The 23,890-nt window shown below is 41.7% G+C and overlaps 2 protein-coding genes across 4 annotated transcripts; one reads left to right on the top strand and one right to left on the bottom strand.

Moving 5' to 3' along the window:
- Positions 1-7,720: 7,720 nt before the first annotated feature.
- On the top strand, positions 7,721-17,500 carry gng7 (guanine nucleotide binding protein (G protein), gamma 7). Of its 3 annotated transcripts, none has more exons than XM_061743039.1 (4): positions 7,721-7,835; positions 10,489-10,576; positions 12,075-12,190; positions 13,017-17,500. In XM_061743039.1, the coding sequence occupies exons 3-4, from the start codon at positions 12,110-12,112 to the stop codon at positions 13,140-13,142; spliced, it is 207 nt and encodes a 68-aa protein (XP_061599023.1). In that variant the 5' UTR covers positions 7,721-7,835; positions 10,489-10,576; positions 12,075-12,109; the 3' UTR covers positions 13,143-17,500. The 3 variants fall into 3 exon arrangements, with proteins under 3 accessions (XP_061599023.1, XP_061599024.1, XP_061599025.1); XM_061743040.1 differs by lacking the exon at positions 7,721-7,835 and adding an exon at positions 7,899-8,022; XM_061743041.1 differs by lacking the exon at positions 7,721-7,835 and adding an exon at positions 8,469-8,593.
- A 1,032-nt stretch (positions 17,501-18,532) lies between these two features.
- LOC133462050 (growth arrest and DNA damage-inducible protein GADD45 beta-like) lies at positions 18,533-21,055 on the bottom strand. Its single transcript, XM_061743150.1, has 4 exons — positions 20,903-21,055; positions 20,096-20,197; positions 19,768-19,984; positions 18,533-19,544 (listed from the first exon to the last, which is right to left on the bottom strand). The coding sequence occupies exons 1-4, from the start codon at positions 20,938-20,940 to the stop codon at positions 19,440-19,442; spliced, it is 462 nt and encodes a 153-aa protein (XP_061599134.1). The 5' UTR covers positions 20,941-21,055; the 3' UTR covers positions 18,533-19,439.
- Positions 21,056-23,890: the final 2,835 nt, after the last annotated feature.

Genomic DNA, 23,890 nt, shown 5'->3' with positions numbered 1-23,890 from the left:
ACATTTCCCTGAATGTTCCTCCAGCATCCCTGGGAAGTTGTGGCTTTTGGTGAAATGTCCCCGTCCCCCCTCGACCATCAGACAAATAGCCGTGAAATTCAAGACACACCTTCAAAAGCAATAATTTAATAAAATTTGAAATTTACACTGTCTGGTCAAAAGACAACTTTTTTTTAAAGTCACCATTTGAATTTAACTAAGCAATAAGGTGATGCCTAGAGTTTGAACTTGCATCCAGTAGATGTAGAAAAGATGTAAGAGATCATCATCGTCATCGAGAAATAAATGTGTTCTGTTTGAAATAGATAATCGTACCTTTGATCGTTTGGGGCATAAAGATCTGCTGTGTTGACAATAAAAGCCACTTCCGTGCTAACACCCAGGAACGAGTTTGTGCATCTTGTAATACCGTTTTGTCCCACCAGGGGTGCACTGCAATTTTGCCTTACAATGAACTTTCTAGTGATGTGCTCCCCCGTGTGGCCATAAGTGGTATTGCACCATAGAGTGGCTCTAACCTGATTGAGCTAACAGTGGAAGAGTTTGCAGATTACTTGAATGTTTGATGAAAAGTAATCGAAGAAAGTCAAACTTGCAGCAATGTTTAATAATCAAGAGCTCTCCCACATGGATAAGGAAAGGAGGGGGGGGGGGGAGGGGGGGGGGGTGACGACATCCACTGCCGATCCAGGAAGCAGGAACACACGGAAACACACGTCAAGCACTGGAAATCTGCAACAAAAAACCACAAACAAAACACGAAACCGGCACGGAGCCAACCAAAACAACAACAGCAATCGACCTAAATCTTGAGATCTGATCGCAGTCTGAGCTAAGCTACCGCTACCGCTACCTAACCCCAAAAACTAGAGAGCCAGCATGCAGGTGAACAAGCCAGTGTGTATGTCTATGTGTGTGTGTGTGTGTATGTATATGATCATGCGTGTGTGTGTGTGTGTGTGTGTGTGTGTGTGTGTGTGTGTGTGTGTGTGTGTGTGTGTGTGTGTGTGTGTGTGTGTGTGTGTGTGTGTGTGTGTGTGTGTGTGTGTGTGTGTGTGTGTGTATGTATATGTTTGTGTGGCTGTGTGAACCCAGGCCACCGGCAACCCCACAGAGGGGAGAAGCACGAGGGAGGCAACCCACCGCCTGCGAGACCCCCCCCGGCGGCAGCCGAGGGGGTCCGCGACCCAGGCAATCCCCGGCCACCCGGTCCGGGCCGGACACGCGGCCAGGAGGCCCTCACCCTTCAGGCCAACGACCCCCACCCGGCAGGGGGCCAGCCTGCCCGGAGAGACAGAGCAGCCCCGGCCGCCGACGCGGGCAGGCGCACCCGCCCCCCACGAAAGTGGCCCTCCAAGACCAGAGGGGCACCCCGCCGCAGAGGCAGCGGGGGGGACCGGAGACGGGCCCGGAGAGAGGGAACCCCCCAACAGGGCGACACCCGTGCAGGCCCGACAACGGAGGGCCCCAGACCCAGGCATCCCATTCATTCATCCATTCAACTATCCGATATCTATACTAATAATAATATGATATACTATACATAATAATAATACTAATAATACTAATAATAATAATAATAATAATAATAATAATAATAATAATAATAATAATAATAATAATAATAATAATAACCATCTTTGTATAATATAATATTGATAAATTATTAAGTTTTGATGTCCTGCCAATTGAGGCCCAAATCCTCCATGGCAGGACCCTTCCATACCGCATTCTCACCGACACAGACACACAATCACGCACCGTTTCCCCCTCCCCGGGGGGGTCCAGCACCGCCAGAAGGCACCCCAGGCCGCACGGTGAGCCCCGCCGGGCCCGGGTATCCCGACCCACCTATCCCAGGCCGGTGAGGGAACGCGGGTGATGTGGGACCCCCTCCCGCCCCTGGTGTTGAGTGCATGTGATTAATGCCATAAAAACAGGGAGGGGGAGGGCCAAGTATCGATTTGACACCGACCCCCCTCCTCCCGAACTACGTGTCCCTGTCAAATGTCTTTATTAAGTGTTGAATGTGCAGTGTCTATTTTGCTGTTAAAACCGTGAGGCGGGGAGTGCCGGGCCACGCGGGACAATGCCCCCCACGACCCGGGCCCCCCGCCCTTCGCCTATGTGAATTTTTGGTATTTTTAAATACAACTAAAACATCTTCAACATCAAAACACGCAAAATTACATTAAAAAATGTGACTAAAGAACATGTAAAACAAACATAATCGTGCCAGAGTCAGCCTTCATCAACCACATCAACAGCCAACGTCAAACTTTGGAGCAGTGTTCTCACAACCAAAATGTACTGAGTTTCACTGAGATGCGGTTTGATGAGTCCAGTTAAACTTTGCAGCAGGGGAAGAAGAGTGGTGGATGAGGTGATGAACCCATCATGCCTCGACCTCAAAGTGGAGGATCGTGGGAGTAGTATCATGATCTCGGTTTGCTTCAGATGGTCAAATCCAAGTTCAGCAACATCATGTGACCGGAGGAAAATGTCAGCCAACAACCTGAATATATTAAATGACCGCGGTTCCAACCAGGAGATTTTTCCTTTTACAATGGCACAGATGTATTCAACGATGGAACGAAAGAGTCCAGACCTGAGCCCCACTGAGAGTCACAGCAATGTGCCGGAGGAGACTTCACACAGCAGTCTGACACTTCTATCATCAATACAAGTTTAATATGAAATTTATGTAACTGCAGATGAAAATATATATTATAACACTGCATAAACTTATTGAAATTATGTCATGGCAAAGGGTGTAGCTTTTTTCTCTCTTCTTCATCTTGATCCAGATCTCCAAGCCCAAACTAAGTCCATAAAGGCTATTAGGCTACTGGGTAATGCATTAATCTATAAGGAGTAATATTACTGTTGTGGTGATGTTTCCCCACAAAGCTCCCTATGTCATGAGCTTATCTTTTACGAACTGTGGTGTAGGCCTAAAGAATAAGCAGGTTTTGCAGCTTATTTCAAAGTAACATTAAATGTAAAGACTTCTATCTACAGCACTGGAATGTATTTGGTCAAGGTTGCAGATATGCTTAGTCAACAAACACAGACATCAGGGTAGTTTTATTACGAGCAGAGGTCACAAAGCACCTCTACATCCTGACGGTACAGTTTAACCAGCCTCTAATTCATAAACTCTGAGGAAATCACACAGAGACGAGAGCTTTGCGGCGCCTTCACATTTTTTTCTCAGCCTTTTAACATCTGCTTGGGGATGCTGTGTCCACCGCGGTTGCCATGGAGACGCAGTGACGTTGTTTACTAATGTCGCATCAGTGTGGTATGATTCCGGAGGAGACGGAGATGCGCTACGACAGGCTGAGGTCTCCCAGGCTTGCTGCTGGGGATGTACAACAACGCAAACTGTCCCTCCTCGGGCCAGTGTGCCAACCCCTCGGGTTTTTAATTAGACAGTCGTCTTGTCCAAACATGCTGCTGCACACACGTACTGTCTGTCAGCATCCACACACTTTACCCCATTAGATCAATGGATAAACGGAGCTGAGCTGGCGGGTGCCACATCTGTGAGCGGTGACTCATGGGCTTCTACTGCTCATTTCTGAGGAAATTAAGCTCTCTTCTCCAAGTCACAGCAAACCCTCCATGCCCCACAAAAGAGGGAGGGTGAGTGGGGAAATACCATTGGTGAAACGGAGGAGGAAAGAGAGGAGAATGAAGGAGGGAGGAGGAAGGAGGAAGTGGAGCTAAGAGGTAATGAAATGAGAGGGAAATCTAAAGGCATGATTTCATACATCAGTTTAAATGAGGCCAATGCGGTACTGGGTGTGAGTTATAAATAGCTCCCTGGTGGTTATAATCAGCAGCCAGAAGAGACGAGGCATCACAGCTGCATTTTCTGTAGTTTGATACAGGTCCGACTATGTCAGCATCCTCTAACTCTAGCTGTTAAAACAGGCATCTTTGGATAAAAATGACACCATACGAATCAATACTTTGTTATTTTGGCACAGTTCACCTCAGCCAGTAATCGTGCAGCAGATGCGGCCCTTCTGGCGTGGAGGAAGACGCTACAGCTCAGTGGAAACAGAAGATGCGCGTGTGTGTGTGTGAGAGGGGATCTGCTATAGGGAGAGGCCCACGCCTCCCTGGAGATGGGGGGATTACAGATGGACCAATGGCGCCATCGTGTGGTAGATTGTTGCAATGAAGTCATGGCGAGTGCAGACAATTTCCACCGTACAAAAATCCAGCTGTGCATGCCATTTAATCAGAGGTGTCAAAAGTATTCACATTCATTACTCAGGTAGAAGTATAGATACTAGAGTTTAAAAATACTCCTGTAGAAGTTGAAGTATCAACTCAAGTTTTTTACTCAAGTAAAAGTATAAAAGTACTGGTTTCAAAACCACTTAAAGTATAAAAGTAAAAGTAAGTAATGTAAGGGGGAAAAAAGCCATTGAAAATGAATGCATCTTAGTATAATGCAAATATATTAAAGAACCATATATGTGTACTATTGAGCATTAACATGTGTTTCAGAGAGCAGGAGATATGATGACTAGTTTCCTATAAGTATTGTAATGGTGCCAAAAGTCAAACTTCAGAGGCATGTTATCATTTATCCTAACCTTTATTGGAATGTACATCCAAGTTTAGTTGCAGGAATCTGAGGGAACGGATGTAAGAACAAAACTGGACAAGAACATCTGAAACAACCACAACCAAATTCACTCTATCCGGATGGAGCAATTTAACTGGATAGTTTTTTTTTAAAGGCCGAAATGAAATAGAGTAACGAGGCTGTTTTTAAAATGTAAGGAGTAAAAAGTACAGATAATTGCGTGAAAATTTAAGGAGTAAAAGTAAAAAGTTGTCTGAAAAATAATTACTCCAGTGAAGTATAGATAACCAAAATTTCTACTTAAGTAAGGTAACGAAGTATTTGTACTTCGTTACTTGATACCTCTGCATTTAATGTGGTATTGACTCTTATGTCTTTGGTCCACGCACTGTTGTGTTCATTAAACGTATCTGAAGCGATTCAAATAAAGGAGTGGTGTTTATGTTTCTGCACAAAGAAGAGAATTAGAAATATTCAAGCTTCAACATCAAATGATGCCCAGCTGTACTTTGAGTAGTGGGCCAGCTTCCTCTGATTCAACTCGAGTGAAGATACTTGAAAATGTGCCTTTTGAGATAGAGGCGACGAGAACTCAACCTCAGTAAAATATATTCAACAAGAAATTATTTGGATTTATACAAGCATCCATATATTACTGGATTAATATACAGTTTTTCTTTTGATATCTAAAGTCTGAACAAAAACAAGAATAAAATTAAACTGCAGTTGAGTATATATTTTGGTATATAAAGTGACTACAAATAAAACAATTCCTTCATCGGACAACCACATTGCTTAGTCACATAGTTTGGGAAATATTTGATTCAGTGAGCTATTCAGATTTGCGGGATACTGTGAAATCACAGAGCCAAAAACATAAAGTAATTATCTAGGTTCCGTATTTCTTTCTTCTTGTTAGTTAATTTTCTGTACCTGGGAAGTGGTTAGTTTCACTCTTCCCTTCCACGTGCTCTCATGTGATGCAGCTGTTGGTCCATTAATTTCTGAAAGAACCTCCATAGTCTGACATTTTTGTGAAAGTCCTTTTTCTACTGTTTATTTGGAGCACAATTTGACTCGCATTAAAAAAAATCCGACTCACAGAGCGGCTTTCAAAGACAACGAATGATGTGTGTAAATAGAGGAAGACTTTTGAAAAACAAACCTCCCACAGCAGTTTAGGAACCTTAGCATGGATAACATTAGTGTCGTACACTACACTTGATAAATACTTCCTTGAGTTGAACCCCAGGATGCACCATTCATATCTGAGATGGAAATTAGGCGTTAAGCTCACTCTTAACTCACTAAACTCACTCTGTGGACAAGGGGGTGTGGTCATAGCATCTGATTCCACCCCCTAAAACCGGCTGCTTAGAACAAAGCTGAAAATATGGGTTGAAACATGTGCTTTCATGTTGTCTTCCCAAGTAATTCAACCCTCAAAACCCTATAGTCCCCAGATCTGGGAACGTTGATGTGAAAAGTGCAAGTACGAGCAAAAAAGACTCGGGAATCAACCAAATGTTTCCACAAAAATGTAAGAACTTGGGAAATTGTACCAACTTTTTTCTTTTCTTTTCTTTTTTATAAAAACTGCATCATCCTTTTAAACAGCTACATCGTTGTGGTTTTTAAGTATAATTTTTGGTATATAACATTATGTCTACATACATAATGAGATCAGTTAATCTGTTTAGATACCATCTCATGCCAAAATTGTTGCTTTTAAGATTTTTTCCGAGTCTCATGATGCAGTGTAAGCACGTGTTTAGCACCAGTGTCACCTGATATTTTATAAGGATGAGTCCTATACCATCAATTTGTCTGTGTCATGGATCAGAATTGACCCGTACTTTTAATAAAAACATAATGTAAGTTCCCTATAGTGTCTAAATGAAATATGGATCATTGCGTAAGACCTTATTACAGCAATACAATAACTTTCTTCTTTTTTCTCTTTCATTCTGATGGTTTTTTATCATCGATGAGGCCCTGTGATGGACCGGCGACCTGTCTATGGTGTACCTCACCTTTCACTTGATGTCTGCAGGCTCCAGCAGGCCCCCAGTGACCCTGAATAGGATTAAAGTGGATAAAGCTCCGGGATAGATGGATTACTATTACGGTCTTATGTTAATTAGTGAAAATGTGTTCTCTTTGTTATACAGTACACACAATTATAAAGTCACCTAAAGATGATGATAAAGTAGGCTGAGCATTTTGAGGGAAAGCGTGAACGTTGTGCAGCAACCGTCTACAGTCTCCTAATAGTAATGTCTTAATGATACTACAGGACTGTCTCAGAAAATTTGAATATAATGCAATTACAAAAACAAAAATGTCATACATTCTGGATTCATTACAAATCAACTGACATATTGCAAGCCTTTTATTATTTTAATAATGCTGATCATGGCTTACAGCTTAAGAAAACTCAAATATCCTATCTCAAAAAATTTGAATATTCTGGGAATCTTAATCTTAAACTGTAAGCCATAATCAGCAATATTAAAATAATAAAAGGCTTGCAATATTTCAGTTGATTTGTAATGAATCCAGAATGTATGACATTTTTGTTTTTTTAATTGCATTACAGAAAATAAAGAACTTTATCACAATATTCTAATTTTCTGAGACAGTCCTGTATGTTGGAGATATTTGAAATAAAAATAGAAAGGAAAAGAAAAGGAAAACAGGAAAAGAAGAAAAAGAAATTGTCATCAACAATATAAAATCTATTATATTTTGTAACCACTGCATTGGAAATACTAATCAAACAAACCTGTAAATAACAGAACAGATTTAAGATCTGCTGGATGTAAGAAAAAAAACAGAAGAAGAATAAAAAAAGAAATACAAAAATGAGAAAATGTTTACCCACTGGGGATGAGGGTGTGGAGAGGATTTCCAGTGAACGCAGCTCTCGTTCACACAGCGGTTACAGGAGTCTCAGGACGCCAGGGGTCCTCATCAATGATACGACTGAAGGCTGATTTATGGTTCCGCGTCGCACCAACGCAGAGCCTACGGCGTAGGAAACGCGTCGCCGCGTACCGTACGGCGTAAGACTCTGCGTCGATTTAACGCGGAACCATAATTGAGGGCGCACAGACTCCGGAGCGGAGGGGGAGGCGTTTGGCTCGGCGGAGACGGGGAGCGAGCGAGCAGAGAGGGGGAGAAACCAGCGGATCTGGCCCTTTAAATCACCAATACAGCACATTCGGAGGTGAGTTTGGAAAGATTTAGCTTTTTTCCCCCCTTCTTCCTTCCCCGTGTATCATAACTGTGACGCCCTTCGTGCGCCTCCAAGCCCGAGGGCAGCTGCAGCAGGATAAGGGGCTTCAGCTGGGTCACGAATCCGGATTTCCCCAGCCCTCCGCCGGGCTGAGAGGGTGGGGAAGACTGGGGACAGGGTCAGTGGGAGATTTTTGCCACGGGTTCGGCTTGGCCAGGCAACTGTGTGACTGGATCTTACTGAAAGTAGGCCGCATATGCCCGTACAATTTGCATAATAGCGGCACATAACGGCATGCGCTCCGGTCCTGTGCGCGGTGTCCCTGGAAGGAAGGGTTTATATTGGCTGCTGGGGCCAGACTCCGTCTAAACATGTCACCACCCTCCTCCAACAAGCTTGCCTTCAGGGCCTCTTTGCAGATATGAAGCTTCACATGGGAAAATGTCTCTGGCTTTGAAATGTGCGCAAGGTCTGCCTGCGCCTATGTGTGTGTTGGCGCTTATGTGTGTGTGTGTGTGTGTTTGGTGCGTGGATAGCCATGGGAGAGAGGACATGCTGTTCTATCCATCAAATTTACCCGCATTGTGTTTTCCCAGGCATTGCCTGTAGCAGAGGACATGGCTTCCTACTGTAGGCCCGATCAGCGCTTGAGAGCTGCTCAGATCAATAAGGATTGATGCATTTTTTGCGCGTCTTGAGATCTTCTGTGGGCGCACAGGCTGGCTGGCCTGTCCAGATCTGGTGATGTTGTGTGTTTTTTTGCAACAGGCTAAAACGAAAAGCCAGATTAGTGTACATTGTGTTTGTTTGTGTATCCTCTTCTGTGGAGAAATCTTCCGCGTTTCTGGCGCAGGACAGGACAGATATTGAGGCTGAATTTATGACTGCTGTTTTTTTTTTCCTTCTTCCTTTTCTTTTCTTTTTTATCCCTCTGCTGTCTTCAACATGCGCCATAGAAAGTTTGACAAATCAACAGGCTTTAGAAATCACAGCATATTTTGGCGATGTATGTCATCTGTAACATGAGATATTTTAACCTCTGGATTCTTAAACGCATTAAATGAAGGGAGGTAAATCCTCTGCTTGTGTCAAAGGTACAACAGCAACCTGTAAACGAAGAGTCTGTGAGTTTTGCCACGTCTTTTTCAAGCTTTTGCTGTCAGACAAGAACAGTGGTTCAACCAGCCAGGAGTTTACAGGGTTTCAAGTTTCATATTTCTGTTTTCTATTAGTGATGTTGACTGATGGGGAGGAGAAAAGAGCGTGTTTTCATGGAGCAGGTGTGTCTCTCTTCGTGTTTGCACTTGATATCTAGTAGCAGAATGACAGCAAGGCCACCCTGCTCTCATGTAAGTGATTACATTATAGGGTTGACATTTGTTGTTTTGTTAAGATTGGGGTTGAGTTTAGCCCCTGTGGGGGATTTGTTTTGGATTAAATTCCAATTTATACCCTGGAAACAGCAGATATCATTACTGCTGTTGGTAGTTCTGTTTATGCCAGGACAGACAATATGTCAAGCTTTGGTCATTCTGTTTTTCACTGAAAAAAAGCCCCATTAACATTTTTCTAAACAAACATGTTTTAAAAGCATAAACCTCCATAAAAGCAGATTTCCTCGGATATTTCACAGTTTTGAAGAGAGTGAGCTGAAATTATACTAAAATGTGCAGGGGTCCACGTATCACTGTCATCTTCAGCCAGGTGGTGTTCACTAGCCCTGCTAGTAGACAAACAAGCAGCATCCCCACCCTGGATCCTTGAAAAGTTAATTAAAGTCAATTAAATATCCTATAATATCCCAGATAAAATTTGCATAAAATGTGTGTGACACACAAAAAAAGGGGGAAACCACAGTCTTCATCTTGCATTTCTTTCTCTGTATCCCTCTAACACACACACACACACACGCACACACACACACACACACACACACACACACACACACACACACATATACACATACACACACACACACACACACACACACACACACACACACACACACACACACACACACACAAGCCCTAATTAAAGACACAAATCTCCGAGCTACTCCACAGTAGAAGTAATTAAAGCAGGACTCTCCTCCTGAGAGGGGGGTGACAGAGCTAGAGTGAGACACACATGGGTAACACACTTAATACTGACAAACGTGAGGCACAAGGTGTGTTTTGATCATTCATACAATCAGGAAAAGTTTTGTCCATGCAGAGAGGTGCATAAATGCAAGAAAGCCAGACTTCACAACGGGTTCTAAAGGAGTTGTGGAAGAAACGGTGTGAGAACAGCAGATGGAAAGGCCCCAGAGTGAATCACGGCCCATCTTTACCGTCTGATCAGTAAAGTTCACGGGTGCCTCGTGGAGGGAAATTAAGTTCTGTTGATAGATGATGTAGGATGAGTTTGTCAAAGGTCTGTCATAATCCGATGATTTCCTACCGGGTGGCGCTGAGAGCAGCTGGAATAGTTTGAGTGTTATTTCTGGTCCAGATGTAATCGTGTTGTAATGACTGTTTCTGCATGTGAACTCCCGCTTACTTGTCACGCTAGCAAACATTTTGAAGTGGAGATGCCTGTGTGTGACCTGATTTTGTGTGCAGTCACCTTAACTGCTCTTCCTCCCTTCTCTCCTTTCTCGCAGAGACAATTCAATGTGAGCTCAGCTGTCGTCCCCCCATCCGTTCAAATCAGTGTTCAGAACCAGTCCTTGTCTGCGCACCAACCGTCAGGTAATACTCTGGAAAGGGTTTAACGTGTTGTATGCAGACTATCCATCATTTAACTGAGTTCAGATGACCTGGAGGTTATGGAGTTTGGATCATAACGTTCTCTTCCCTAAAACTTACGTAAATAGGTCCTGTAATAACTTAATTGTATATTCTTATTAACTTGTGAGGTCTCATGCTGTTTATTTGAACAATCTTTGTGTTGTAAGGAAGTTTTCACTTTATAGAAATGGATCTAATAGTGTAGCCCAGTAAACCAAGCTAATAGGGAACAAATATCGTGACCAGCACTGCTATCCCATCACAAGCTTTTGTCTCTCACCGTCTTTTTGGCGTCCTCCTCATGTAACCACATTTATCCAGACTACTAAAGTTCACTCTCATTTTAAAAAAGATCAAATATAAAAAATGAGAGCAGTTTCACAAATTAAAACATTTATTTTCGGCCCAAGGTTCCAGTTAGAGAAGTTCAAACTTTTCTGGACTTTTCAGAAGTGCTTTTGTTGTTTGCTTTTGATGCTTTCATGTAGCACCATTGTGTTTTTTATTTCTTTATAATATATAAAACTAGGGAAGTGCTGAGGAAGAACGTTTCGGGTGGGGGGGGCGCAATTTCCTAAAAAATTAATCTGGTTCATGAAAGGGCTAAATTTTACTAGCTGTTCTTTATGCGTGGACTCAAATAAATAAATGTAATAAACTGAATAACCTGGGTGAAATGTTAACAAAATAAAAATAAATGAACCAGAAATTGTTGAAATTGTATATTTAATGAGGAGTATTTTTTCATCCTTAAGTTGTGTAATGTTAAAAAAGAAAAAAAAAAAAAAAAACAGCTTCTTACCATTGTGATTTTTTTTGTCTTTAATTTTATGGATGTGATCAAAGTCACGTCTGGATTTGTTTGTTGATTTGTTCACAAAACAACATTTTAATTTCTGGGTAATTTTCCTGATTAAAGCAAGGTTTTTTTTATTAAACTTGTCTTTTATAGATTTTTATAGATAAGATATTTTGCATTCACTGGGTTTAAGAGGAGAGAGCCTTTAAATGACATAAAATGTAACAAATCCCTAAAGGTATAGATGTCTGTTACCACACTGACAGAATGATCTCGCACACATGGAACGACAACACGAAATCTGAATGATATGAAAAGGCTTTGGGGTAAAATTACATCAGGATTAAATCTTGTCAGCAGCGCAGTGTGGAACCACATGCCTCAGTAATAAAACAGTCCAGATACCTGCAGTTCTGACTTGTTCTGATAAATTCTGATAATCATTAAAACCGGTGAAAAAGTATTTAGGATGTCCTCTGTCATAATATTCAAAATAAGCAATGTTCTTAGCAATGCCATTTCTCCATTTCAGTATATCATCTCTGAACTCATTTAATTATTAAGATTAAATGTTTAAAAATGAAAAGGTTTTAAAAACATCTAACTACTATAGCAGGTTCATAGTGGCTGATTTCTGTTCTCTCGTTGCTTCTCCTTCAGTTTTCTCCGGTGTTGCTGTATTCTGATGGATCAGTATGTCTACCACTAATAATATCGCCCAGGCCAGGAAACTGGTGGAACAGCTGAGGATTGAGGCAGGGATTGAACGCATAAAGGTAAAACAATCGTTTCCTACTTTTGCACATGAAAAGTGAATTTTTCATCCAAATGTCAGTGTTTTGTTCCTAAATGCTTCTTAGGGCTGGGCGATATGGACCAAAAGTCATATCTCGATATTTTCTAGCTGAATGGTGATACCTGATATATATCGATATTTTTTCTGTGCCATAATTGGGGTTTCCCCCAAAAGCATTATAGCATAGCATTTCGGTTAGCTTTATTTTCTCTGAGGCAAACCCTTAAAAAAACAGTCAGTTTTAATACAATGCCTCGTGCCAAATGTCACACAGGTACCTTTATTAACAGAGGTCTGCACAATATCAAAATGTATAAAACAAATGAAATAAAAATAAACTGCCTGCATATTTAGAATAAAAATGCTTCTTGAATAAAATAAAACAAATATCCCTTTCCTGCATAACAATTAAATTAAAATACACTGTGCAATTAATACAATGTAGACAGTAACAGACAGACTTTTCCACTGAGGTTGACAGTTGTGCAAATAACAAAACATTCGTGCAAATCTCAAATAAAACATTCTAGTCAATTTGTCACAAAATAAGCTATATCAAAATCATAAAAATAAATAAATAAATAAAAAAATTTGATATAAACAATATTGTCTTGTACCATATCGCGTTTGAAAATATATCGATATATATTAAAATCTCGATATATCGTCCAGCCCTAATACTTCTCATAATTTTTTGTCTTTTTTCTCCTTTTGTCTTATCTCCATGCATCCCCCATTAAATTCTCTCCCCCTCTTTCCCTACACTTGTATGCTTCCCTTCATTTTCTCCCTTTCTCCCCCCCCAGGTGTCGAAAGCAGCAGCGGACCTGATGAGTTACTGTGAGCAGCACGCTCGTAGCGACCCTCTGCTGGTCGGGGTGCCCACCTCTGAAAACCCTTTCAAGGACAAGAAACCTTGCATCATCCTATAGCCGCTCTCTGCTTTTCCCGCTCTCTCACACACACAAACACACACACACATTAACACACACTCACACTAATGTACATATAGATGCAGACTGACACATAAAGGTTTGCATTTGCTATAAAAATCTATCCTAACATTCTCCCAGGCACACAGCCTCAAGAAGCAGCCTTATCTGGTCTCACTGGGCTACACACATACAAAGAAAAACACACACTCACCCAAAATAGCCGCTCTGGAACAGCGCCATACCCCAGACCGCCGCTAGGGGGCAGGCTTCTCCTTGCTCACAGTGGCTGAGATGGTCCACGGTGCTTTGGTAACGTTCATATATGCTGGTCAATTTGCTACCGCTTGACTTGAAAAGGGATTTGGACATTATTAATCAGTAGGAAACTTGTTTTGTTTCCCCTTCTTTTTTGTCATGAAACAAGGTGTTGGGTAAGGGCTGTGGCAGGCATTGGGAGGACGCGTGTGGGCAACTGAAATGGGAGGTAGGTACCAGGCCAACTGTGCCAAACCAGACCTAGTGTCACATTAATAGCTCAATAAATGCTTCTTTTTTTGTGGGAATATTTAAAAATGAAAAAAAAAAAAAAAAAAACAGTCTGAGAGCTTTGTCCTTGGATCATGACGAGCAAGCGGCTCAGCCTTTGCCTTTTATCAGACTACAGCATGTTCCCACCTGAACCTGTATCAACAGACCTTCTCTGCCTGTGGCCTCACTATGGCTGCCTGCAGCCTTTGGCCGAGCCTCCAGCTGTGCCAACCTGTACAAAAAGTCGTCTCTAGATGCTGATCTGGCGTAGCGGACCCCACCGTGCTTTCACGGTGGCTGACGATGTTTCCAATCGATGTCTGAGCCGACCTCAGATCCGCACCTACGAGAGGAGCTCAGTGAACGGCTCTACACAGAACTCAAGCTATTAACCGTGGACGTTTACTGCATTTTTATTAAGACAATTCTTGTTTGTGAACTCACTGTACGTTTAGATATTTTGTTGATGCTTTACAGTACTTAACAGATAGGATAATATTGTACTTTTTTCCTTTTTTCTTAACTGTTTTTGCTTTGGCGTAGGTGTCACCCCTGGCTGATCAGATGTCTTCTCTTGCTTATGTTAATGAAATAAAAAGAGATCTCGTTGCAGGTCAGGGGTCACACCTAAGCACTCAAGTTTTTACTGTACTACAAAAATTTCCCCCGACAGAGGGCAAGGCCACTGTCTGACCACAGCTGGAAATCAGTCTGCAGAGACTGCAAGGCTGGATGGGATAATACTCCATATTTGGAAAAAAATCATTTCAGCTCACATTTGATTCTCTTCACCGTGAGTCTGAAAAATTCAGAGGATAGTGTCAAGACAAACATATTGAGAGAAGGGTTCACGTGTTACTTTCGTGCGTGATAAATCTGGCTAAAAACCAGATTACCTGGTTTTTACAGCCTTTAAAAGTTCCTTTCTCTCTTGTTTAAAAGCTCGATATGGGGTTAGTTTGCCCTAGTAAGGGACTGGATCAACAGGAGCCTGCAGCGCCCCCTCGGTTTCCTCCTCTCCTCCTCAACGCTCCTTCTTACCCAAAAAACCAAACTTGATTGTAAAAACTTAAAACGAAGAAGAAAAAAATGGCATTAAGAGAAACAAACTAAGTGTATAAACTTTCTTTCAGACATGTGCAGAAGTGATAAGTTTGAAGAGTAGCTGTTTTGGGTTTATTTTATTCTTTTTTTTTCTATGGAGTCCATGGAACCTGGTCAGTTGAGTATTATTACCCTGTACAGTGTTTGTAAGATACAAAACTCTAAACAAAGAATCCCGTCTGTGGATGTTGGACTTTTTAGTACCGCCTGTTTTTTTTTTTTGTCTTTTTTTCCTGTTCTGTCGGTCAGGATCGCGTCCGTCTTCTTCATGTTTTCATAGTCATTTAGGGTTTGGGGGCTCCTGATAACGGAGGTTGGTTTTAACCGCAGACGCAAGCACAGTGATGAGGATGCGACCCTGAAACAGCAAAAGATGCCTAGGCAAAGTTTAGATGAATCAACATCGGACCTCACTCCAGTGGCAAAAAAAACAAAAAAAAAACAACCTCCTGGTCTGTCCTTTAACACCAGCTCCATTCATTTATTTTTTAAGTTTTCTCCTGCCCCTTTTTGCGTTGACTTTTATATCAAGTAGGACAGCAGACGCGCAGCATGCACCCAAAACCTCCTTCGCAGGTGATTTCCACGCTTGAGGGAAGATAGTGTGAGTGCAGCGGTTAAAAAGGGCCTTAAGGCCTGCCACTGAGATCTTATTTTAAACAATCATATTTAGACTTGTGCACCTCGCAGAGGTTTTTCTCGTAGTCTTTGGGGAATACTTAAATTTGTTTGCAGACAGAGTTGTGATTGCGTCTTGAGACAGCTGGTGCACAGGTTTTAAAAGCAAAGAGTGGGGAAAGAAGCGGGCTTTACGTTTCCTGTTTCCAGTCTTTCTGCTAAGCTCACACGATGAAAGATAAAGAGAAATTGGTCCTTTAAGAAAATACAGGTTTTGAGATGCAAGTCGAAAACAGTCATTTGTTCAAAGCCTCATTTCATCTATGACTTATTCCAAACAAAGAGACGTTTCCAAAGTATGCAAAGCCGGAGCTGGAAAAAGGCCACGGGAGAAAAGGCTCGGGGGGATGTACGAGTGTGTGTGTGTGTGTGTGTGTGTGTGTGTGTGTGTGTGTGTGTGTGTGTGTGTGTGTGTGTGTGTGTGTGTGTGTGTGTGTGTGTGTGTGTGTGTGTGTGTGTGTGTGTGTGTGTGTGTGTGTGGTGCTGGTCTTTGCTCCCTGACAAGTACAGTATGACTTCGCAGAGCAGCAGACAAACAAGTTTCCTTGGAGAGATGTGGCGTATAAGAACACACAGTGTGTCGAGTGCTGCAAAGCGTCACAGTAATGTTACAGTACCACGTTAGTGCATATGCAGGTCAGGGTCACCCTGACCACAACAGAGGTGATGTTACACTACAAAGTCAGAATAGCGCGAACGGCGTCCGCTTGTTTGTTTTATCAGGTCAGAGGATCCCGTACCCACTTTGGGGAAAAATGCTGAAGCTTTTCCGGCAAAATGTTGAAAAGCTACTTTTTGATCTGATGAAACAGATGTTCACGTTGGTGGTAGACGTACTTCTTCTTCTGTTTTTATCTCTGCGCTAATCTGAGTTGGATTTTATTATCAACGGTTTATTTTTACCAGACACTGGATGCTAATGTAGCTCAAAGAAAAGTTTGATGCCTAGAGAAATGTTTTGGGGTTTTTTTGCATCCCAAAAAGAGAAAGACACTAGTTCATATCAACTTTATCAAGTATTTTTCTATCCGGTGAGAACTTTAATCTAGCGTCTGGGCTAATTTATCTTAAATATTGGAAATATGGGCATTGTTTTCTGTGGTTCATTAGTTAACACACTTGATCTCCTTATCGTTTCTCCAACTACATTAAAAAGTGAGCTGGTTGGCAGATTTTGCTGTTGCTGGGTCATCCGACTTCCTGTTTCTAGTCTCAACGCCACGCTGAAGTCTCCAGCTGCTGTGTCTAAATGGGTTTTTGTCACCTGATGTTTGGCAAAATAGCAAACATTCCTATTGAAAAGTCAAACTATTCCTTTTTAAATAATTTTCCCTCATCTTTGCTTGTATTGAAGAGATGCTTGAGCCATTCCTTGAGGTCAGGAAGGGTTACCGGCGCAGCTACACATCAAACATACAATCACAACATATCGCCTAACACACACACTCACACAGACTGATGTTGTCCTGAAAATGCCTGACATGCTTTTCTTAAAAAAAAAACTAAAAAAAAACAAAGAAACATTGTCTTTATTTCTTCAGTCATTCCATCCCTTCTTCGGCTGCAATCGAAGAGGGCCGGCCCCCGCCGGCTCTTTGTCCGACTGATTGGTTGTTACTTTGCCTTATAGTGGCGTATATTGTGTTAATGCTGGGTTTTGAAGTTATCAGATCAGCAGAATGAACAGTCTTAAAAGTGGTACGCGTGGCTCACGGCGGACGTCCACTGCTGAAGTGAGCCTGACTCCATTCATTTGTGGCCCGGGGAGGAGCGTTGCAGCTCCCCGCCGTTGGACTCTCATATCAAACATCAGTCATTTGGCTCTGAGCCCTGTCATCGTTTGTTTTCTGATCTCCTGTGTATGCATACAGTAGGCTATATGTATCTTTTTGCCTTGATTGATTATGAAGAAAATTTATCTATTTTTTGTAACTGTTCTATGATGTGCCATAACTCATGTTTTCTTGCACACTGTTAATATTTTGTGGATATTGCTGTTTAAAAAAAAATGATATTGAGAAGTAGATAACATTAATAAAAAGATGATACGATAACACAAGCTTGTCTTTTTTTCCTTTTCTTCCTGACATTTTAAACTTAGTCAGTTGGCTTGTGGATGCAATGTTTTGAAAATTTAGACAGAACGTTTTATTTTACTAGTAAGACGCTGTATTCACTTTGTACAAACCTACATCCACACATCAGGTCTTATAATCTGTGTGTGCAGCCTCATCAGGACTTTCTGTCTTATTCTTGCACGCGCATGCTTAAAGGCATAGTGGGCACATGGTGTACTGTGCAAAGATGGAAACATGCTGCACCACGCACGGAAGACACAAAAAGACTGCAGCTAGTTAAGAGCCTCCCGTGTGAGTCATGTAGCAGGGCTGTCACTGCTGCAGCTCCTGTGCCTCGGCTCTGTGAAGCCCTTCTTCAACAGTCACGGGCCTCCTCCAGCTTTCAAACCATGTTTTCTCCGATTTAGGGCGGATGAAGCACAGCCTATCAGAGGTGCAGTCCCCACAACGGTTACGCCCCCGAGCAGCCGCTTGTAAACAAATGAGTGGCCCATGTGCCTGAGTGTTCCTCCACTCAGCTGTTCTGCAGGACTGACATGTGCGGATGGAGGGTGGAGTGCAATGCGTGACAAGAGGGCATTTGTATTGATTTAGTGTTGTTATAGTAACACGGGTGCTGCCACAAATGCCGTGCATTAGCAGAGCGTGCATGAAATCTACACACCTGGGATTTGGAAAGGAATGATGGACGTGAAGACAGGCATGTTGTTTTCTTTAAAGTTTCCTGTTGGAACAGTTGGTCGGCATTAGCTTGCTTTGTGTGTTTCTTCCAGTACAATTGGTTTCCGTCTCCACCCTGGTTTCACTCTGACGCCTGTTTACTACAACAGCAAAGGTTGACTTTGCCCCACCTGTGCAGATATTCTCTGCTACTTCAGAGAAAACGTAAAGCCGTCGTTGCATAACTCAACCCGGTCCCATGATGCACAAGTGGCTTCTGTTTGGAATTACAGCAGAAACGCCTTTCATTAAATGTAATAATTTATTGAATTACCGTAACAGAGTACAAAACATGAGCAAAAAAAAAAAAAAGGATGCAAATACAACAGATGCATTTAATAAATTAATGTTAAAACTACTTTATATCTGTATCAAAAAAAGGCACAAATATCCAGACTGTTTTTCCTCCTTTCTCTTATTCCTGATAAAAGTAATTTAAAGCTAACTTGTTGTGGTCACACAACACAGTTCATCCTGTACCCTGTTGCATCGGAAAAGAAAATTCATCAGGTTCTGTTCTGAGCCCGTTTTTTTTTTTTGTGGTCTCCTAATGCCAGCAAGTCCTGTGTGCCTTTATCATTTCTATTTCAGTTTCCATGGTGACAACTCCTCTGCAGCAGGTTCAGCTGCTAATTTCAGGAATGCACGCCCTGCACACCCGTTTATTTCTAAAGAATGACACGAGTATTGTACATGCATGCCACGCATTCACACACACCACCTCTTCAGAGACTCTCCCGAATCAGAAAAAAATTGCTGGAATGTGGAGTGTGCGGTAGTTTCTTATTAAAACGTTTCTGCCCAGACAGTAAAGACACCTCTACGTATCAAACAAGGTGTGGAGAAGTTACTACAAAAGCTTTTGCTCCTCTACTATTCAACGTCAAAGCCCTTAGACATTTAAAGTACCCAAACAGAAACCCAGGAAGCTTAAGACTGTGTTTTTCTAAAAGTGATGTAACATCAATCTGCTTCTCAGTCATTACCTTTCACACACACAACTCAACATTTTAGAAACCAGTTTGCAGTCCAACTGTGAGAGAGACTCTGTCTCCTGCTTGTCATCAGTCTGGACAGTCGACTGGGCAGAGTTCACTCTGGACCATCGCTGCTTGGGCATTATTATCCTTCATTTCATTGGTATGTGCACCCAGAGGGATGTGGGTATTTTGGAGATGCAGACGCTTCAGCGTTCCTGCAGGACCAGTTTGGGCACCCACTGATTAAGACGTCGACTCTCCAAGCAGTACGTCCCCACTTCTTGTAATCTGCAGTGGTCCACTTGAGGGTTCTGAACGGACAGAAAAAAACAATAAAAAGACCCATGAACAAACTGATGCTCAGACTTTCTGCCTAACTTCATCAGCAGGAAATTACCAATACAAACGTTACATATGTCAAGCAGCATAACCTTTTGGGTTGTTACATGAAAATAATCTTTTATAAATCACCAAACAAATCCAATTTAGCCTTTTAATCAGATAAGAAATGCCTAGTTTGCTGAATCAACTCACCGTAACCAGCATGCAGTGAAGGTCTCCCCACTCCTCCTGGTTTCTGTTGGCATCTTCGGCACCCAGAAGCTGCCGGACGCGCTGCACCCCGGAGACGCGCAGGATGGTGATGCCGCTGTCGCAGCAGAAGGACTGAAGCAATGTGAAGTGGATCTGCAGTGCAACATCATCCTCATCATCAGCGGCCAGGACACACAGGACCACATTATCTGGATCTCTGAGCAGAGGAAAGAAAGAAAAAGAGAAATGACATGTCTGGATAAGGCCTGTTAACATTTTGAGGCAAACGGTTTAAGCCAAACTCAAGGCTGCACACTCGTCAACTCACACATTGAGAACTTTGGCGGATTCATAGATGCCAACAGTCAAACAATCTTGTTCCTGAGCCGTAACCAGCAGCTCCTCCAGAGCCAAGCCAGCAGACTGCATCCTGGGGGTTAAGACAGAAAAGAATTGCATTTTTGTACTCCGAATCTGCCCATCTCAACTCACACAGCTGTTCTATACTAAAATTGGAGCAATAACTTTGTAAATTTAATCAAACGGCCCCATAAAAACTCATAAAAGTCACATGAGAGCTCCCATCAGGCATCATTACTCTACTCCAGAAGTTATTTTTTGCATGAAGATAATTGTGATAATATGAAATAAGAGCATACTATATGTTATGATCATACCGTACATGCAACATGCATGCTCTTATTAAAAGACTTGTAAAGCTCACCCAGCCCCATAACACTGCAGGACTTGAACAATCTGTGCTGCAAATTTACTCACAGAGCATCTCACTTTAATTGCTTTAAAAAGTGACATTGCAAGCATTATAATGTATTAGTAATGCGAAAGAAATCTGAACGCTCTCCGGGGACAAAGGGTGGTTTAATCACATCAGCCTCAACGGTTCAGGTAATGCAGGGTCAAAGGACAAGACGCTCTCTCTCGTCTGGGACATGACGTCCAAGCACTCGGATCAGATGGCCGTAAAGGCTGATTTATGATTCCGCGTTACACCAACGCAGAGCCTACGCCGTAGGGTACACGGCGACGCACAACGTACGGTGCGCATCGCCGCGTAACCTACGGGTACCCTCTGCGTCGATGTAACGCGGAACCATAATTTAGGCTTAAATCTCACCTGTTCTCCACGGAGCCAAAGCTTTCCTCGGGAATCATGTTTGCAATTTCAGAAATGAATTCCGGTGTGTGCAAACTTGACAACAATCCCTTTTTTCTGCGTGAATATTCCCAAATATGATCGCGGAGCGTCTTCTGCAGCAGCGTTGTGCAGCTTTTGTTGTTGGCGAGGTTGCGAAACACGTTTAAAACCGGGCTGGGAGGAGGCGGCACCTACACCAGCCGCGCGCTGCCATTGGCCCCGCAGAGCCGCGTCTCCGCGCTGTCAGGAGGCCTGCTGGCTGCTCCAGGTTATTTTTGTTGTTGAGCTGACTGATGACTTTGCAAAACGTGAAATTCAATCCGCCTTCTCAATCCTGCAAGTGCATGGTTGTACAGAAACATTTGATTGCAAAGAAAACCACATCTGTAAATGATAAAAAAAATGTCAAACTTAAGTTCTTCATCTTTTTCACACCTTTCAGTTCTGTTGGCACTTTTGGCAAATTATGAGTGACATCTGGTGGCTGATTGTGGAACGCGAGAGCCTGTGCAAGGCTTTAAAAATGGGGTTTAATCCTTAATCAGACCTTGAAGCATTTCTACCTATAATATATAATATATATTTTACTTTTACTCCTTACATTTTCACGCAATTATCGGTACTTTTTACTCCTTACATTTTAAAAACAGCCTCGTTACTCTATTTCATTTCAGCCTTTAAATAAAAACTATCCAGTTAAATTGCTCCATCCGGATAGAGTGAATTTGGTTGTGGTTGTTTCAGACGTTCTTGTCCAGTTTTGTTCTTACATCCGCTCCCTCAGATTCCTGCAACTAAACTTGGATGTACATTCCAATAAAGGTTAAGATAAATGATAACTCTGAAGTTTGACTTTTTACACCATTACAATACTTATAGGCAACTAGTCATCATATCTCCTGCTCTCTGAAACACATGTATGGGGGTATTATTGTTCCAATATTATTTGTGTGTGCGTATCTCAATCTGTGTGTGCGTAAAAAGATTTGTGTGTCTGTATTCAGATTTGTGTGTGCGTAAAAAGATTCGTGTGTCTGTATTCAGATGTGTGTGTGCGTAAAAAGATTCGTGTGTCTGTATTCAGATTTGTGTGTGCGTAAAAAAGATTTGTGTGTCCGTATTCACATCTGTGTGTGTGTAAAAAGATTTGTGTGTCTGTATTCATATTTATGTGTGCGCAAAAATCAGCCGGGAGCTCTCGATTGGCTGTCTTTGTACACGTGGATTTTGACACACTTCTGCCGCGGCAAATCTGTAAAAAGATCTGTGTGTAAAACGATTTGTGTGTCCGTAAATTTTCCTTTGCCCTGAGCTCGGACTCACAGGCTCTCGCCAAACTACAGTAGCAATGCAGCCTTCACACCACTAGTCGGCGCGTAGCTCTCAGTCAGTACGTTTACCTGCAGCAGTTCCATCGGGTTTCTGATCATATTAGACATTGTTTGGACTTTTAAACTGCATGCAAACACCTGAACCCCATCTACTTCGGACCTATGTCGGACATTTAGTAATCAGGTTGCATATGGAGTAAGATAACTTCCAAAAAGATGTGTCCGTGTTATAACTATTCGTATTCGTAATGATAAACATTTGTATGTAAATAAAAAAGTTGTACCCAAAATTCTGCTGTCACGCACATGAGTCTGATAAATTATTAGGGTTAGGATGGTTTTTATATGAGTAAGAAATTAGGTAAGAAATTGACCTTTTACGTCTCATTTATTCATTCACACACGCACTTGGGAAACAGTTAGGCACCAAATATAATATATTTATTTTCTCAGATGGCAAAAATAAGAACTTTATTGATCCCACATAGGAGTAATTCATGTCATATTACAGAACAAGGTAGTGCCGAAAAACAATATATAGCCTATCCCCCCTCACAAAAATAAGAAAAATATATTTTCTCATCAACAAAGCATATTTTACATAAACATATTTAAAAATTTTCAAGTAACAAAATAACATATTTGAACAATTCTTCAGATTTTTTCAGTTCTTTTATTGTCTGAAAAATGGTTCAAATGTGTTATTTTGTTATTTGAAAAATTTGTTTTGTTGATGAGAAAATATGTTTCTCTATTCTTATTTTTGTGAGGGGGGATAGACTATTGTTTTTTTCAGCACTACCTTGTTCTCTATAGCTGATATAACATGAATTACTCCTATGTGGGATCAATAAAGTTCTTATTTTTGCCATCTGAGAAAATAAATAAATAAAAAATAAAAAATAAATAAAAATATTATATTTGGTATAACATGGACACATCTTTTTGGAAGTTATCTTACTCCATATGCAACCCGATTACTAAATGTCCGACATAGGTCCGAAGTAGATGGGGTTCAGGTGTTTGCATGCAGTTTAAAAGTCCAAACAATGTCTAATATGATCAGAAACCCGATGGAACTGCTGCAGGTAAACGTACTGACTGAGAGCTACGCGCCGACTAGTGGTGTGAAGGCTGCATTGCTACTGTAGTTTGGCGAGAGCCTGTGAGTCCGAGCTCAGGGCAAAGGAAAATTTACGGACACACAAATCGTTTTACACACAGATCTTTTTACAGATTTGCCGCGGAAGAAGTGTGTCAAAATCCACGTGTACAAAGACAGCCAATCGAGAGCTTCCTGCTGATTTTTGCGCACACATAAATATGAATACAGACACACAAATCTTTTTACACACACACAAATGTGAATACGGACACACAAATCTTTTTTACGCACACACAAATCTGAATACAGACACACGAATCTTTTTACGCACACACAAATCTGAATACAGACACACAAATCTTTTTACGCACACACAGATTGAGATACGCACACACAAATAATATTGGAACAATAATACCCCCATAGACATGTTAATGCTCAATAGTACACATATGTGCTTCTTTAATATATTTGCATTATACTAAGATGCATTCATTTTCAATGGCTTTTGTCCGTAATGGCTTTTTTCCC

This window comes from Cololabis saira, chromosome 16 (assembly GCF_033807715.1).
Source record: "Cololabis saira isolate AMF1-May2022 chromosome 16, fColSai1.1, whole genome shotgun sequence".
In the NCBI taxonomy this organism is placed as follows: domain Eukaryota; kingdom Metazoa; phylum Chordata; class Actinopteri; order Beloniformes; family Belonidae; genus Cololabis; species Cololabis saira.
Note: the sequence above shows the minus strand (reverse complement) of the source record. Positions and strands in the feature narration are given on the sequence as shown.

Bases quoted from the DNA above. Each gene is read 5' to 3' on its own strand.
- gng7 (XM_061743039.1), top strand. From the start codon at position 12,110: ATGTCTACCACTAATAATATCGCCCAGGCCAGGAAACTGGTGGAACAG. The intron at 12,191-13,016 runs GTAAAACAATCG...CTCCCCCCCCAG, and splicing joins CAGGGATTGAACGCATAAAG to GTGTCGAAAGCAGCAGCGGA.
- LOC133462050 (XM_061743150.1), bottom strand. From the start codon at position 20,940: ATGATTCCCGAGGAAAGCTTTGGCTCCGTGGAGAACAG. The intron at 20,198-20,902 runs GTGAGATTTAAG...CTTAACCCCCAG, and splicing joins TTTGGCTCCGTGGAGAACAG to GATGCAGTCTGCTGGCTTGG. The intron at 19,985-20,095 runs GTGAGTTGACGA...TCCTCTGCTCAG, and splicing joins TCCGCCAAAGTTCTCAATGT to AGATCCAGATAATGTGGTCC.